This window comes from Anabrus simplex, chromosome 13 (genome assembly GCF_040414725.1).
Source record: "Anabrus simplex isolate iqAnaSimp1 chromosome 13, ASM4041472v1, whole genome shotgun sequence".
In the NCBI taxonomy this organism is placed as follows: domain Eukaryota; kingdom Metazoa; phylum Arthropoda; class Insecta; order Orthoptera; family Tettigoniidae; genus Anabrus; species Anabrus simplex.
In genome coordinates this window covers 17404015-17419109 of record NC_090277.1, presented here as the reverse complement: position 1 = coordinate 17419109, position 15095 = coordinate 17404015, and the positions used below count along the sequence as shown (strand labels likewise).

At 40.9% G+C, this 15095-nt stretch overlaps 1 protein-coding gene across 2 annotated transcripts in view; it reads right to left on the bottom strand.

Moving 5' to 3' along the window:
• LOC136884953 (zinc finger protein 271) overlaps positions 1-15095 on the bottom strand; it is a 54548-nt gene that overhangs the window by 23504 nt on the left and 15949 nt on the right. For both annotated transcript variants that reach the window (XM_067157294.2, XM_068230123.1), the window contains exon 3: positions 11975-13114. In XM_067157294.2, the coding sequence (XP_067013395.2) occupies positions 11975-13114 (1140 nt within the window). The remainder of the gene's footprint in view (positions 1-11974; positions 13115-15095) is intronic.

The following is a 15095-nucleotide window of genomic DNA, read 5'->3' as shown; positions in this document are numbered from 1 at the left end:
CTTGCCTCTCTTTTCCGTTCTGCGTATGAAAGAGCGACAACGCTTGAAAAAGCAAATAATTCTTTCAAGGTCATACAACCCGAATGTTTTCTCAGATGAAGATTTTGAACCTTTGGTCGTCCCTCCACCCTCAGAAGAAACTGAAGAATACAGCATCAGTGCTGATATGCCTAATGCAGAGGATAAGGAAATCGTGCCCCCCCCCCCCCCCTCTTCGGAAAGCAACGCATGAAGAGAAGCGAAAGAGAAAAAGTAAAAAGTCTCTGACGTTACGATGGAATCTCCATTTAAAAATGTGTTAATGGCTTACGCGTCAAAAGCGAGTGAGAAAGGAGGACAGAAATCCTGCGTTTTGATGCTACAGCTTCCACAATATGCACACCAGTTGAGGACATATCTTCTGCGCAGGATGTGATGAAAAATATGAAGAACCTTTAACTGAAGATTGGATTCAATGTAAAGACTAAACAGGAATAATAATAATGTTATTTGCTTTACGTCCCACTAACTACTTTTACGGTCTTTGGAGACGCCGGAATTTAGTCCCACAGGAGTTCTTTTACGTGCCAGTAAATCTACCGACACGAGGCTGTCGTATTTGAGCACCTTCAAATACCACCGGACTGAGCCAGGATCGAACCTGCCAAGTTGGGGTTAGAAGGCCAGCGCCTTAACCGTCTGAGCCACTCAGCCCGGCAGACTAAACAGTGGTGGCATGATGCCTGTTCTAGCTATGAGGGTGCTGGCGTGTTCAAATGTGACTCCTGTTAAGTGTGCACTCATAGAGAACCCTCCAACAGCGCACATTCTTCATATATTACATTTTATATTATTTCTAGTGTTTTAGCATTTAAGTAATGTAGTGTCCAGGTTATCAGTAACTACTTTAGTGCAAACTATTTGTTATTTTATGATTTCTTTCTCATATTATGATGGTCCTAACGTTAAGTGTGTACTCTTGAAGGAATCTACCCTACGGTTTGTACCAGATGCTGTCCCGAACAGGGGAAGGACTTTACATCACGATAGTCCATGTTACGTGTCTCACTCATGGTCTGCACAGAGTGGTAGAAGTGGTTCAAAAACAACTACCGCAACATATAAAGGCTAATTTCTAATGGGAAGAAAATGTTTCTGAAAGCTTCAGTTCGAATTCAGAAGATGGAAGAAACAGGCTCTGCTGTGAAATATATAATATCCCCTGATACAATTACTGCAACACTGGGAAGGGTGCTGTTGTCTAATTTGCGTTATTCTACACTTTTCAAGGTATGTGGCATTCTTCGTGGAGACATAAACAGATGAAGTAACTCTTAGTCAAGTCCTTTGTCACCAATTGTTATTTAAAAAAAAAAAAACCTCTTCAGAGCACATAACTTGCTATAGTTAAGGGGAAAGACAGAAATAATATGTAACAAGTAATGGCGACACCTGTTGTAAGAGGCGACCAGGAGCGTGGGCTGGGCCCTGTTTCATAAAACATCTTTCACTAATATTATTAGTAAGAAACCAATGATATCAGTATTATGTTTCATTAAATTATTAGCTAATAATATTAGTTATTAGTTTATCAGTCGAAATTATTAGTAGATGTTCCTAATAATATTAGTAAATTGTTTCATAGGGAACATAACTAAAAAAAGTTACTCATAATATTATTATTATTATTATTATTATTATTAGGTAGAGACCCTCTTGGAGGCAGCCCTGCCTATGTGAGTCCCAGAGCACACTGACCCGGTGTGCAGCACCTGGAAAGGATCCCTTGCCAGGGTTACGGCGAAGACCTCAACGGCAGCTATGGTGGAGAAGATAGCCTTCGGTACAGCATAGATGACGGAAGAGGCAACCTAACTGTCCAGGGCTAAATGGACATCTCCTGTTGGAGGGCAGCAGCTCCAACAGTACCATGTAATAGCACATGAAGAAGGACTTCATTAGTGGTACTACATTGGATGTGAGAAGCACAGCTGTAACAGCCTCCACGGTTCTCACACTGCGGCACAGAAAGGAAACGGAAGTCCTACTGAGCTATCTTTCCAAATCTTTCAATATGATTATGGTTACAGATACTAAAGAAACAGCCTTCAGTCCGGGGCACCCCTTAAGTGGGGAGAGGGTGCTAAGAATCCCCCCGAGGTCAAGTATTGATAAGTTTCAAATTTATAACAAAAGAATAAGAATCGCCACATGGAATGTGCGAAGTCTATATATGGCTGGGAAACTTGCAAACGTTGAATCAGAAATGCAACGCTTGGAAATCAAGATTTTGGGCCTTAGTAAAGTTCGATGGCCTGGGTCAGGAGCACAACAAACTAATCATGGAGTTCTGTATTACTCTGGTGGTAACGATCCTCAACATCAATATGGAGTGGCTGTGCTCCTCTCCTCTGATCTGGTGAAGTCTGTCATCGATTTCATTCCCTTTGGAGAGCGTGTCATGTTTCTTAAACTACAAACTTCCCATCGTCCCATGAATATTATCCAGGCCTATGCTCCAACTGGCGATAAGGATGACGAATTAGTCAAAGAATTCTATTCCATTCTAGAGGAGGCAATGTCCCTTACAAAGAAAGGGGATGTAACTCTTGTCCTTGGTGATTTCAATGCTAAGATAGGTCTCGGTGCAGAGGATGAAATTGCTGGACAATATGGCCTTGGTGAGAGAAATGCCAGAGGTGATCGTCTAGTTCAGTTTTGTTCAGAACAACAGCTCTCTCTTATTAATACCTTTTTCAAGCTACATCCCTGGTGCTTGTATACATGGACATCTCCTGCAGATTGTGAAGGTCATATTGTAAGGAATCAGATAGACTTCATTCTCATCAAAAGTCATCTGAAAATATACGTGAAAGCTGTCAAAACCTACCCTGGGGCGGATGTTAACAGCGGCCATAATCCTGTCGTCATGGACTTAACAATTCATCGTTTTGTCAAGAACATACGCTCTGACAGACCTAAGTGCATCGATACAAAGAACCTTGACAACCCCGTATTTCAAGCTCAAACAACCTTGAAGCTCGAAGAACGTATGAATATAATAAACAACTTGGAAACAGAGGATATTGAATCACAATGGACTGCACTAAAGAATATACTCACTGATACTCAAGAGAATGATATAGGATATTCGAACAGTTCAAAAAAACAACCATGGGTGACAGAAGATATTCTACAGCTTATCGACCAAAGATGGAAAGTGAAACATGTAAGTAAAGTCCAATACCAAGAACTAAACAGGACAGTGAGGAGGAAGTGTAGGGAAGCAAAAGAATGATGGCTCATGGAGAGATGCAGAGAAATAGAACTTCTCCAAGAGAAACACGACTTGTTTAATCTCCACAAGAAGATCAAGGAACTTGTAGGGAAATATCACAGGCCATGTAAAGCTATACTGAGGGATGTCAATGACACCATTCTGGTAGGAGTCGAAGACAAGTTGAAGTGTTGGAAAGAATATGTTGAGAAACTATTTAGCGATGTAAGGCCACTTTACAATGGCAAAAAATGAGAGTATCCTCCTATTCAATACATCATGTATTCCGTCTCATTTTTCGCCATTGTAAAGTGAAAACTGTCAATACGGAATGATTCTAATATCTTGTGATGTAAGGCCAGACAAACCACCTTTTATTGGCAAAGGCAGCGAAACAAGTCCAAATATAACCCAAGAGGAAGTATGCAATCAAACTCCAGAAGAATGGAAAAGCTGTAGGTCCAGACAAGATTCATGCAGAAACTCTCAAACTCATTGCTGAAGGCCATGGCAGAGGACTAGAGCTGCTAACTACATTATTCAACGCAATATATAAATCTGGTAGAATTCCATCTGACTGGCTAAGATCTACTTTTGTCACCATACCTAAAAAGGCTAGTGCATCACATTGTGATGATTATCGTATGATCAGCCTAATGTCCCATGTGCTAAAGGTATTTCTGCTTATCATTCACACTCGAATCTACCTCAAATGCGAACACCAAGTTGGACATACTCAGTTTGGCTTTAGGAATGGACTGGGTACTCGTGAGGTTCTTTTCTCCTTGAATGTTTTGACCCAGAGATGCCTAGATATGAATGTAGATGTGCACGCTTGTTCCATCGACTACCGAAAAGCATTTGATTGCGAATCTCATGCAAAACTTGTTGAGATTTTAAAATCTACTGGTGTAGATGTTGGTGATCTTCATATCATTTCCCATCTGTACTGGAATCAAACGGCAGAGGTCAAAATAGAAGGAACTACTATTGAGGACATAGCTATACGAAGAGGTGTCCGCCAGGGATGTGTCCTGTCCCCACTCCTTTTCAACATCTACTCTGAAGCTGTGTTCAGAGAGGCTATGGAAGATGTTAATCTAGGTATCAAGATCAAAAGGCTTTGTCATTAATAACATCCGATTTGCTGATGACACCGATTGTGTTAGCCAGCAACCCTAGTGATCTTCAAATCATTATAAACAACATCGTGAGGACCAGTGAAACCTACGGTTTATCCTTGAATATTAACAAGACCAAGCTGATTGTATTCTCAAAAACACCAAAACAGGCCTCCCTTTACATCAACAACAACATCGTCCAACAAGCATCTTCTATCAAACATCTTGGAACTCTAGTTAACCAGCATTGTGATTCAAAATGCGAAATCTTATCCAGGATTGGACAAGCAAAAAATATGTTCAATACCATGAGGACCTTATTCACCACCCGAAAACTCAACCTCCAGCTCAGAGTTCGAATGCTGCGGTGTTATGTCTTTCCTGTCCTTCTGTATGGTTTCGAAGGGTGGACGCTTAGCCCTTTATTGGAGAAGCGTATTGAATCTTTTGAAATGTACTTATACAGAAGAATACTCCGAATATCTTGGGTAGAAAAGAAGACAAATGAAGAAGTCCTCAACATCTTGAACAAGAAGAAAGAGCTTCTCATAACCATCAAGGAGCGTAAGCTCAGCTACCTCGGGCACATCATGAGAGGTGAATGATACGAACTTCTCCGACTGATCATTCAAGGGAAGATTGATGGGAAAAGATCTGTGGGAAGACGGAGAAATTCCTGGCTGAAAGACTTGCGGCGGTGGTATGGACATACGTCGATAGAAATCTTCCGTGCTGCCGTTTCGCGTGTAATCATAATCAATTGGATCGCCAACCTTCGAAGGGAGACGGCGTCATAAGAAGAAGATGTTATTAGGATTATTTCCATGAGTGTATTTTGACTCATAATTCATATTATTAATGAAACCAAAGTAAGCAGTATTTTAATATTTTGGCAATAAAATCATGAAGATCACTGAAATGGTCGACTCTGATTCAATAGTGATAAGGAACGAGTATAGGTATTCACCGTTCAATAAATGTTATGTCAAAAACAGCCTGTACTGGAATATAACAAACATATGAATACAATGGGAGATTTAGGTTAGATTACAGAACTACTGAGTATTTGCTTGATAGGATTGGTAATGGAACGTTCCACTGCAAGGAATGAAGCATAACCTTAAAATAGCAGCTTCGCATTGCATTCCACCAGTTGGTAGTGATACACAGTATCATTGTGTTTCTCTAGTGCAGTTCTGCTCGGACACTCCAGGTATCCTTTAAAATCTTGGCTTATATCACAAATAAACCAAGATGATGCTGATAATGATTATTGTTTTAATGGGAAGTAGGCTACAACTAGACAACCATCATCTATAATAACACTAATCAGATAGAAAAATGGAAAGGATTCGACATTTTGAAAAATGAAGGTATCGGCTAAAGAAAGAGAAGGGCCACGATGGGCGTGAAAATGAAAGACTCTCTCGGCTTCGCAACCTAATACTGTCAGGGTTGGTAAAGAACAAGAGTTGAAGAAGGGAGGTTAGAAGGGTAGATGAAAATGAGCCTGGCAGAAGTAAGTTAAAGCAATGGCAAGACTCATCTCAGTGCCCCATGTTCGCCAACACACGCTCCCAAGTTGAGAGCACCGGGACCCCTTTTAGTCGCCTCTTACGACAGGCAGGGGATACCGTGGCTGTTATCCTGCCGCCCCCACCAATAGGGCATAGTAAACAAAGATTTTGCTAGTCCATCTCAGAGATTTTTAAGAGTACATGAAATAAAAAAGTAAAAGGAACAAGGAGGGTTATAGTGTGCAAAAGGCTGCGAATAGTTGACGCTTTAACTCAATCACTTTCTGCAAAGTAACTTTCTCCTCTCACATTATTTTCACTTCTTTTATCCATTTTCACACATATCTAATACATAACAACGAAAATATCAAGTGAGCCTTTTGAACATGTGGATTAATAGCATTAGCCTACTGCGAGGAACAAACCCAAACCAAGAACATATGCAACAGACCGATTCTAACCTCCATTTCTATCAGCTGACTAATGAATAATATTATTAGTGAAGATATTTTATTAGTCATGTGTAAATCTTTATGAAACTAATAATTATTTTTTGAGTTCTAACATTATTAGTTAATATTATTAGTTAGTTTTATGAAACAGGGCCCTTGTGACTCCTCACTTGGTCAACACTTGTTCTTTCCCTTTCTTTCACAGATAGCTTCACAGTATCAGACCTACTGAACCCTGGTAGTTAAATAACAAACAGCACGCATCTCAATGACCCACAAACTCCTTCGATAAAGAAGGAAGGTACACGTGAATCATTTCAACTGTAAGACCACATTTTTATACATATATAAATTAATTAATCTGCAAGGGTCTGCTCTCCAGGTTACGAGTGCAGAAAGCAACAGGAAACTACTGACAAGCCAATTTCCAAGAAGAGCGTAATGTACGGCCTCTCATGTCACCTCCCACTACATATCACAATTCACTGCCTGTGTTGATTCACATAACTTGAAATATACTAGTAAAACTCCTCCGAGGCTGCAGATTTCCTGTACTCCGTTGCTGACATCAACAGAGAACAATAGTTCACTATGGCTTCCCGACATTTGGCACTTTGTGGGGAACTACATGTACTGAACAGGAGGACGTAATAAAAACTTTTCTTCTTTAAAGTGAAAACAGTCAATGATCTTGTATTGCCAGTTCTTTATTTACTGCCCTCGTATGTATTACATCAGATCTACCAGCACGTAGTAAATTCAAAGTCCTCATTCTGATTGCATTACATCTATATAAAAATAACCCCCTTATCGCATTACAAATTTTTGCTATTAACGCTTAAAATGATCACATTTTTCCTACCCCTGAAAATGTTATTTGCCATACCTCGTGAAACTCAGGTAATAGCCGCCGCCACAGCTGTGTTATTATAGAAAAAGGACTTGAATTCCTAAACTGCACCGTCAAGGAGCAAGCCGTTAGCCTTAGGAATGTTCGGTTATGCTTGCCAGTAAGCAGCGGGATTGCTGAAGAACAATGAGCCTCTTTGTGCGTGTATTTCGGATTCCATTCAGAACTTAGAAATTTATTTTGTGTTCAGTGATACAGTGAAGTGTAGAGAATATTTGTCGCGCGATACAGTAGCCTATATTTGCATTAGGAACATAATCGCGCGAAACTGACTAGCGTCATGCATATTTGTCTTGTGATAGCCTAGTTGTGAATATGGAAAATGTCGTGCAATTACTTACTAATGAACACAAAATTAAAATCCTTTTCCATTTTCACGAAGTGGACTGCCATCCGCATCTTTAAGCGAACAGAGGTCATGAATGATTCATGTGATTGTGTGGTTATAACAGTCAACAAGTTTTTTTTTTAAAAAAGGTTCACATATTCCAGTTGATTGTGGCAAGACTGCTTGACAAGTCTATGCCGAGTTGTACAAACATATGACAGCATTTTTACTCATTTCCAAGAACATTAAAGTGCCATGTGTTTCATATCAGTGTATAAACTTTCAAACTTTCAATCAATATGTATATTCTCAACTATGATAGTGTATTTGTTTCCAATAGATTGAGACAAGACCAACAGTTCTCTTCTGCGTTCCACGAACACATGGCAATTTTTTGAAACCAAGAACTTTTAACTTTTAAATGTACATTCAATGTATATGTGTTTCATCTAATTTAGTCAGATGGAGGCAGGACTGTCAAGCCCAGGAACATTCTTGAAACACCAGTTGTTTCATATATTTGTAAGTGTTTCGTATCATATGTGTGTGTTTTCCACCAGTGCATGTGTTTCCAGAGTTCCGTGTCCATGAACGCGCGACAGTTTAGGCCAGAACTATGTCTTTGTACATTTTGTTTCAATGTGTGTGTGTATTTCATCCAGTTTTTTTTCAGATAGAAACAAGACTGTCAAGTCCAAGAACGCTCTTAGAGAGCCAAGGTTTCATATCATTGTAAGTGTTTGTGTCGTTTTATATTTTCAACCAGCACATGTGTTTCCAGTGTTCTGTGTTCCATGAACACAAGACAGTTTAAGCCAGAACTAAGAACTTTTTAAGTTCCAAGTGTTGTTTGCCATGTGTTCGTTACATTTCAAGGTAATGTCTTGCAACCCATTGATGTGTTTCCATGCAATCGCCTTTAGGTACATAATTTTTTATTATGATGATTGTTATCAGATTCCTCTTGATTTGATTTTCAACACGAACTGATGATGACTCCAAGGGAGTCGAAACTGGTCTTCTTATAATTTAATATATTTTACAATGTGTTGAATGGTGGAACATCCCTCAAACTCTATCTTATTAGTTAAATGTTAACTCTGAAATGAAGATCATAACCTACGACCTATGGTCTTTCACACATTCCAGCGCTATTTACAGACGAGGCAAACCTATACAGGCAAGGCAAACGTATGGCGTTCCTCACATAAGATGATGATGACGCTTGTTTTAAGGGGCCTAACATCGAAGGTCATCGGCCCCTAATGGTACGAAATGAAAGAACAAAAATTTCAAAGGCATCCACTGACCAAAATAAAAATAAAATATGTCATGAAGAATGAATGGATGGACAGGAACCCAACAAAACACAAAACAAACAAACAAAAACCAGTGGATCGGACTGAAGAGAGATCGAAAATAACATTTTTTTTTTTTTTTTTTTTTTTGCTAGGGGCTTTACGTCGCACCGACACAGATAGGTCTTATGGCGACGATGGGATAGGAAAGACCTAGGAGTTGGAAGGAAGCGGCCGTGGCCTTAATTAAGGTACAGCCCCAGCATTTGCCTGGTGTGAAAATGGGAAACCACGGAAAACCATTTTCAGGGCTGCCGATAGTGGGATTCGAACCTACTATCTCCCGGATGCAAGCTCACAGCCGCGCGCCTCTACGCGCACGGCCAACTCGCCCGGTAATATAACATTATTACCGACCAAGGAACCACTTATAAAGCACAATGATGCTTGGTGTCTAAAGGGGGTGCAAAATCCACGTCTAAGGCCCCACAGAATGGTACATGTCGCGAGTAAAATAGAACCATGGTATGTGTCATGTTGGGGTATTAATCAGAAGTAGCGAAGACTCACGGTGTTCCACAAAAGATGGTACTACTCACAAGTATTGTACTTCGTACAGGTAACGCAGACCTATGGTGTTTCGCACACAATGGCGCCACTTACAGCCAACGCAAACCTCACCTAGGTGTACTAGTCACGGGTGCTGGTCCCAAGGGCCCCGTGGTGTTCCTCACATAGTGAGTACTAATCACAGGCAATGCAGACCCACGGTGTCGCTCATATAGTGGTACAACTCACAGGCTACGCCCAGACCCGCAGTGTTGCCCACATGGGTACAACGCACGGGTACTGGAATCCACCCGGCCAGGCTTTTTACTGCAACGAATCACAAACATATTTCGTACCAAGTTAGTGATACTACTCGCAAGTACATGCAACCCACGGTGTTCCCCGCATGATGGTACGAATCAAGACTAGTTTCACGGTTCTAATTCATTCACCCCTTGGTCGCCCCTTTTAGTCGCCTCTCACGACAGGCAGGGGATACCGTGGGTGTATTATTCGTCAGCCTCCCCCACCCACAGGGGGTGTGTGTTTGGTCCGCGAGAGGTATTTTATTTCCCTCAAGTCCGCCGGCAAGCCGGTTAGGACCCCCCAATCTGCCACTTGGGACGCGCCACGTGGGAGTATCACCTCTCCCCCTGCTACGCCAGCGTAGTATGTTCATGGTCCTCACATAAGTGGACTAACCACAGGGACTCGCACTATCCTGGGGTGTTCCTCACATAGTGGGTACTAAGCACAGGCAAGGCAGAACCATGGTGTCGCTCATATAGGGGTACAAATCACAGGTACTGTAAAATGCATCCTGAGCCAAACACTGTCATTACTAATCACGAACCTATTTTGTACCTAACATAGTGGTACTACGCGCAAGTAAAAGTGACCCCTGGTGTTCTCTGCGTGAGGGTACTAATTACAAGTAATCTCATGGTTCTAATTTGATCTTCCCTTGATAACACAGATATTAATGAATTGGTATTTTTGTTACCAAGTCCATCTCAACGCCGAGGCACGAGAAAATGGGTTAACAGAATTTAATGAAAGTCGGTATATACAGTCGGGGAATAAGAAACTTCAGTCTAAGCTATAAACAAATTTATTCACCCTGTATGAAATTGTAGTTTAGGGGAAGGCGCTTAAAATTTAATTTTTAAATACCTATGTTATTGGTCCTATCGAAAAGTACTACATAACAAAAGTTATAGAGAATACAATTTCCAACCATTTATGTTTTATTCAGTTTTACCGTACTACCTATGAAAAGAGTGGTATTTCAGAGTCGGAAGAAAACTAAATGTGAAGGCCTACAATATCGAAAGCGCATAACATTGAGCAACAATATCATTACATTGACCATTGTTTGTTGTGATGTTCTTTTGTCTCTTATGCTGCCGCTCAACTCAGACAGATGGGATTACTGCTGCGTGCCGAGTATAAAAGCCTGACTGAATATTGGCGGGAAATAGCTGAGGAGTTGGAAAACTTTCTTCTTTAGCATGCCATTCCTCTGGTTCATACATTTTCTGATATTGCCGGTACTAAAAAACTGGTTCATCATAGTATTCCAGCTATTCGATCCCTACTCTGACGCGCTGGTTTGAATGAGCAGTGTGCATACTTAAAGCAGAGGTTCACTTAGTAGTAGTAGTAGTAGTAGTAGTATGGCTTGGTCTAGAATTACACTTTAGGCCTATTCCAAACTATAACACCACAATTCACTAAATAACTCAAAATTCAACCCTGAAAAGAGCCGTTTCTTAAGAAAAACTTCTTCCTCTTCGCTTTTATTAAATTCTACATTCATTTTATTCCAAATTAGCAGCGAAAAGGGGGTTTCTCCTCTGGCTTAGAGGAAAAATTTACCTCCATGTCAGATAGATTCTTCCGCCGCCTGTGTAGTGAACTGAGATTTTCCGACTCATCGGGTACTCCTAGGAAACAGATTAGTAAAAGGGCATAGTTTTTGACCTGGGAGTCTCCACTATTCGACACCCCCACGCAGCCGAAATAAGACAAAGTGTATTCACGTATGTCTGCGGCTTGGTCGTTCCAGCTCTGGAACTTTAGACTGTTAGATCGACAGCGTAGTACTGTTCGTTAAAAGTGAGAAAATGTGTGCTTTTTCACTTGATCGAGTATTTCATATGAAAGCATTCCTACTGACGTCATTGTAATGACCTATGTTCATTTCAGTTGGTAAAACTACTAAGATACTCTTTCTGAGGATGTAAAAAGGCAGGTGGTGAGTGAGTATCTGCCATTATAATGAAAGCTCCCCAACCTGATTGTGACTGATGGTAGGCAAGGGGCCTACCATTAGAATGAAAATTCCCTAAGCCAGTCTTTATATGAGAAAAGACGTTTGGTGACTTTCCCTATCGCGTTTCTAGGGTAACGTTAAGTGCTATGCAATTGAATACAATCTTGCTCACAACGTGTACACTACCTAACCTACAATTCTGTATACGATGTAGAATTCCGTAGCGAAGCACGGGTACATGAGCTAGAGTAAGATAAAGATGACTCACCTGTAAAGTTTCTGGTTGGTAATAAACCGTTTATTGCAGTACACACAAATATGCTTGCCTTTTGACAAAGCAGGAGGTGGGCTGGGTTTCTTCAGCAACGCACAGTTCTCAAGCATTGCCTGAACGACAGCAGATGTAGGAACTTTTCCCAAGCAGTCAGCCTGGTGCTGCTTTAACGAGTCTATGTCGGAGAAAGTTTCCTCACACTTGGAGCACTCTAGCGCACTTCCCCACCAGTCCTCGTGTAGCCTCGCATGCGACACCAGAGCCGAGCTACGAGCAAAAGCCTTGTTGCACTGAGGACACACATGAGGTCGGTTCATGTTCACTCGGCTATTTTTCTCTAATTTAATGTCCACTTCTGTTTTGACCACTGCCTGTTCTGTACTGTCCGTGCCATTCGCCATAGACCTACTGGTCAGTCTTCTCTTGGTCGAAGTGTCATTAACGTGTCTAATGATACGAGGTTTCTTCGAGTCCTTTCCTGTCAGTTCTTGGACACTGCTATTATTGTTGAACATCTCAGAAGGTGTGTGTATTATCTGGCTTATAAGAAGTGGATCCGTGGGAACGTGATCGCCAGAGAGTATCTGTTCATCGCCCGACTCTGCTGCTAGATTGCTACCATTAGGTACACTAACGGGGTTAACAGAGTTACACTCACGTCTTTTGAATATTAATGTTCTAAATGGTGGTATAGGCTGCATCTTATCATTGATATCTGTCTCGAGATGCGAGTGTTTCTTCATGTGGTTAGTTAAACTCGATGGGCGAAGGAAAGTGATCCCGCAATGAGAACAGTTGTAAGTGCGGCTGCTCCGATGGCACTTCGTGTGGTTCAGGAGGTCTGATTTGCTGCGGAACAAGTTCCCACACGTTCTGCAGGCATGAGGCCGTCCCACCTGATGGCACACCATGTGGTTGTCCAGGTCTGTGCTTCGTTCGAACCTCTCTCCGCAGACACTGCAAACGTGCTGGTACTTGCACGAACTCAGGTGCTCCTGCTGCAGTTGGAGAGTCGAGAACTGAGAGTTGCAATGCACGCAGGAAAACCGAGTGGTGTACTCGACAACGGTCTGAGGGAGGTTGACAGGAGCCGTGTGCAACTGGGCCAACTGTCGCAGGGCTTCAACAGCCATGCTGGAATGATAAAAAGAAATCCATCACTGCGGCAGAATATGTTACCATAGTCAAACAAATATCTATAGCCTATACTGAACAGAACAGCAGATTAACCCTTTCGCACTCAGCGCGCCGATCTATCGGCGCGAGAGGTTATGACGAAAACGCTCACGGCGCCGATACATCGGCTCTGTCTTATTTACGGATTTTGGTCATTTGCGTAGCTGTTAAATCGCAACAGTTGATCGTGACGGTACCTTAAAGCGTTGAATTTGCGTTTAACTCAACAGACATATCCACCAGCCCTACAAAATATTTTTAATTTCGACAAATGAAATCTGTTGACCGTGAATGTTTATGTTGTGGTTATTTGAAGTTGTTATTGCGTGGAGCTGATTTGATTGGCTTATGAATACAACAAGTTGATATTGCTATGAGTTTTGTTTATAGTTTATTCGGTTCTTTGGTATATCGTGTGTTCGATGCACTTCGTAAACTACAATTTTACTCCTTTTCATAACTCCGTTGTTGCACGTGCTTGCGTCATCTTTTTATAGTAATGGCTAGGCCATATTCAAGGTCGAATGAGGCCGATATCCATGAATTTTCAGATGATTTAGACAGTAATAATGACCTTCTTTTGCCGTAAGTGATTCCCGTTATGTGGGAAGTGACACGGTCGTAACTGCTCACCGTGCATCGGACCGCGAGGCCCTGACATCGATGACCGTTACATGTACACTGAATAACTTTGTGCAATGCTTCATGAGTAAATTGCAGCATACGCATCATATTGATATCAAATTATTCAGAATTAAATGTTCTTTCATCCACATCTAGGAGTAAAGAAGGAAGGCACAACAATGTCTAATTTTTCTGTCATTGAAGACAATAATTTATTTTTTTAAAATATTTTCGAAATTTAATAATTCTTTTGGGCTTAACCAATAACAATACGTCCAAGGTATATTGATTTCTGAAATGCTCATAGATTCCTGTATTAGTGTGATTAATTTTATTTTAATGTGTGTTAAACTCTTTGCGTGGTGAATTTTTGTAATTTGCTTTGGAAAATCACAAAAATTGGTCTGAGTGTCTTCGAGCAAACACCTGCATATAGGCTGAGTGCCAAAGGGTTAACATAAATAACACCAATATATATATATAAAATAAGAGTTGTTTGTACATTGTTCAGAATTTAAAAAGAATGGTCTTTTTGTATCGGCCGAGTCCACAACAACAAGGAAATTCACTTTTTAATTTTCTGTCATCTCTGTTATCTCAATGTATGTACAGGCATCCCGAGAAAGCGACTGAAGAGAATTTAATGAAAATCGGTATGTAAAGACGAGGAATGAGCCGCTACAATCTAGGCTATAAATAATTTTATTCATGCTGGATGGCATGGTAGTTTAGGGGAAGGAACCTGAATTTTAATTTTTAAATAGCTATGTTATTTGTCCTATCAAAAAGTACTACTTAACAAAATTTATAGACAATACAATTTCCGATCATTCATGTCTAATTCAGTTTCACCATACGACTGTAAGAGTCATGGTGATGGTGATTGTTTTAAGAGGAAGTACAACTACGCTAACATCCTCAATATAATACTAATCTGAGAGAAAAATGGAAGGGGTCCGAATTTTGCAAAATGAAGGCATTGGCCTAAAAAAGACAAGGGCCACGAAGGGTGTGAAAATGAAAGACTCCCTAGGATTTCATACATAATACTGTTGGAGTGAGAAAAGAACAGAAGTTACCAAGGGAGATCATAAAGGAACGACAAGAGGGAGTCATGTAAGACTCCCTTTACATTAGATGCCCTCAGATTACAGAGTCGGAAGAAAACTAAAGCCTGCAATATTGAAAGCTTATAAAACTGACCAACAATAACATTACACTGACCAGTCCCTTCTGTTGCAACTCATCTCCGATGGATGCGATTACAGAGTATTACAGCCTGCATGTATACTGGCGGGAAGTTAGATAGCTTTCT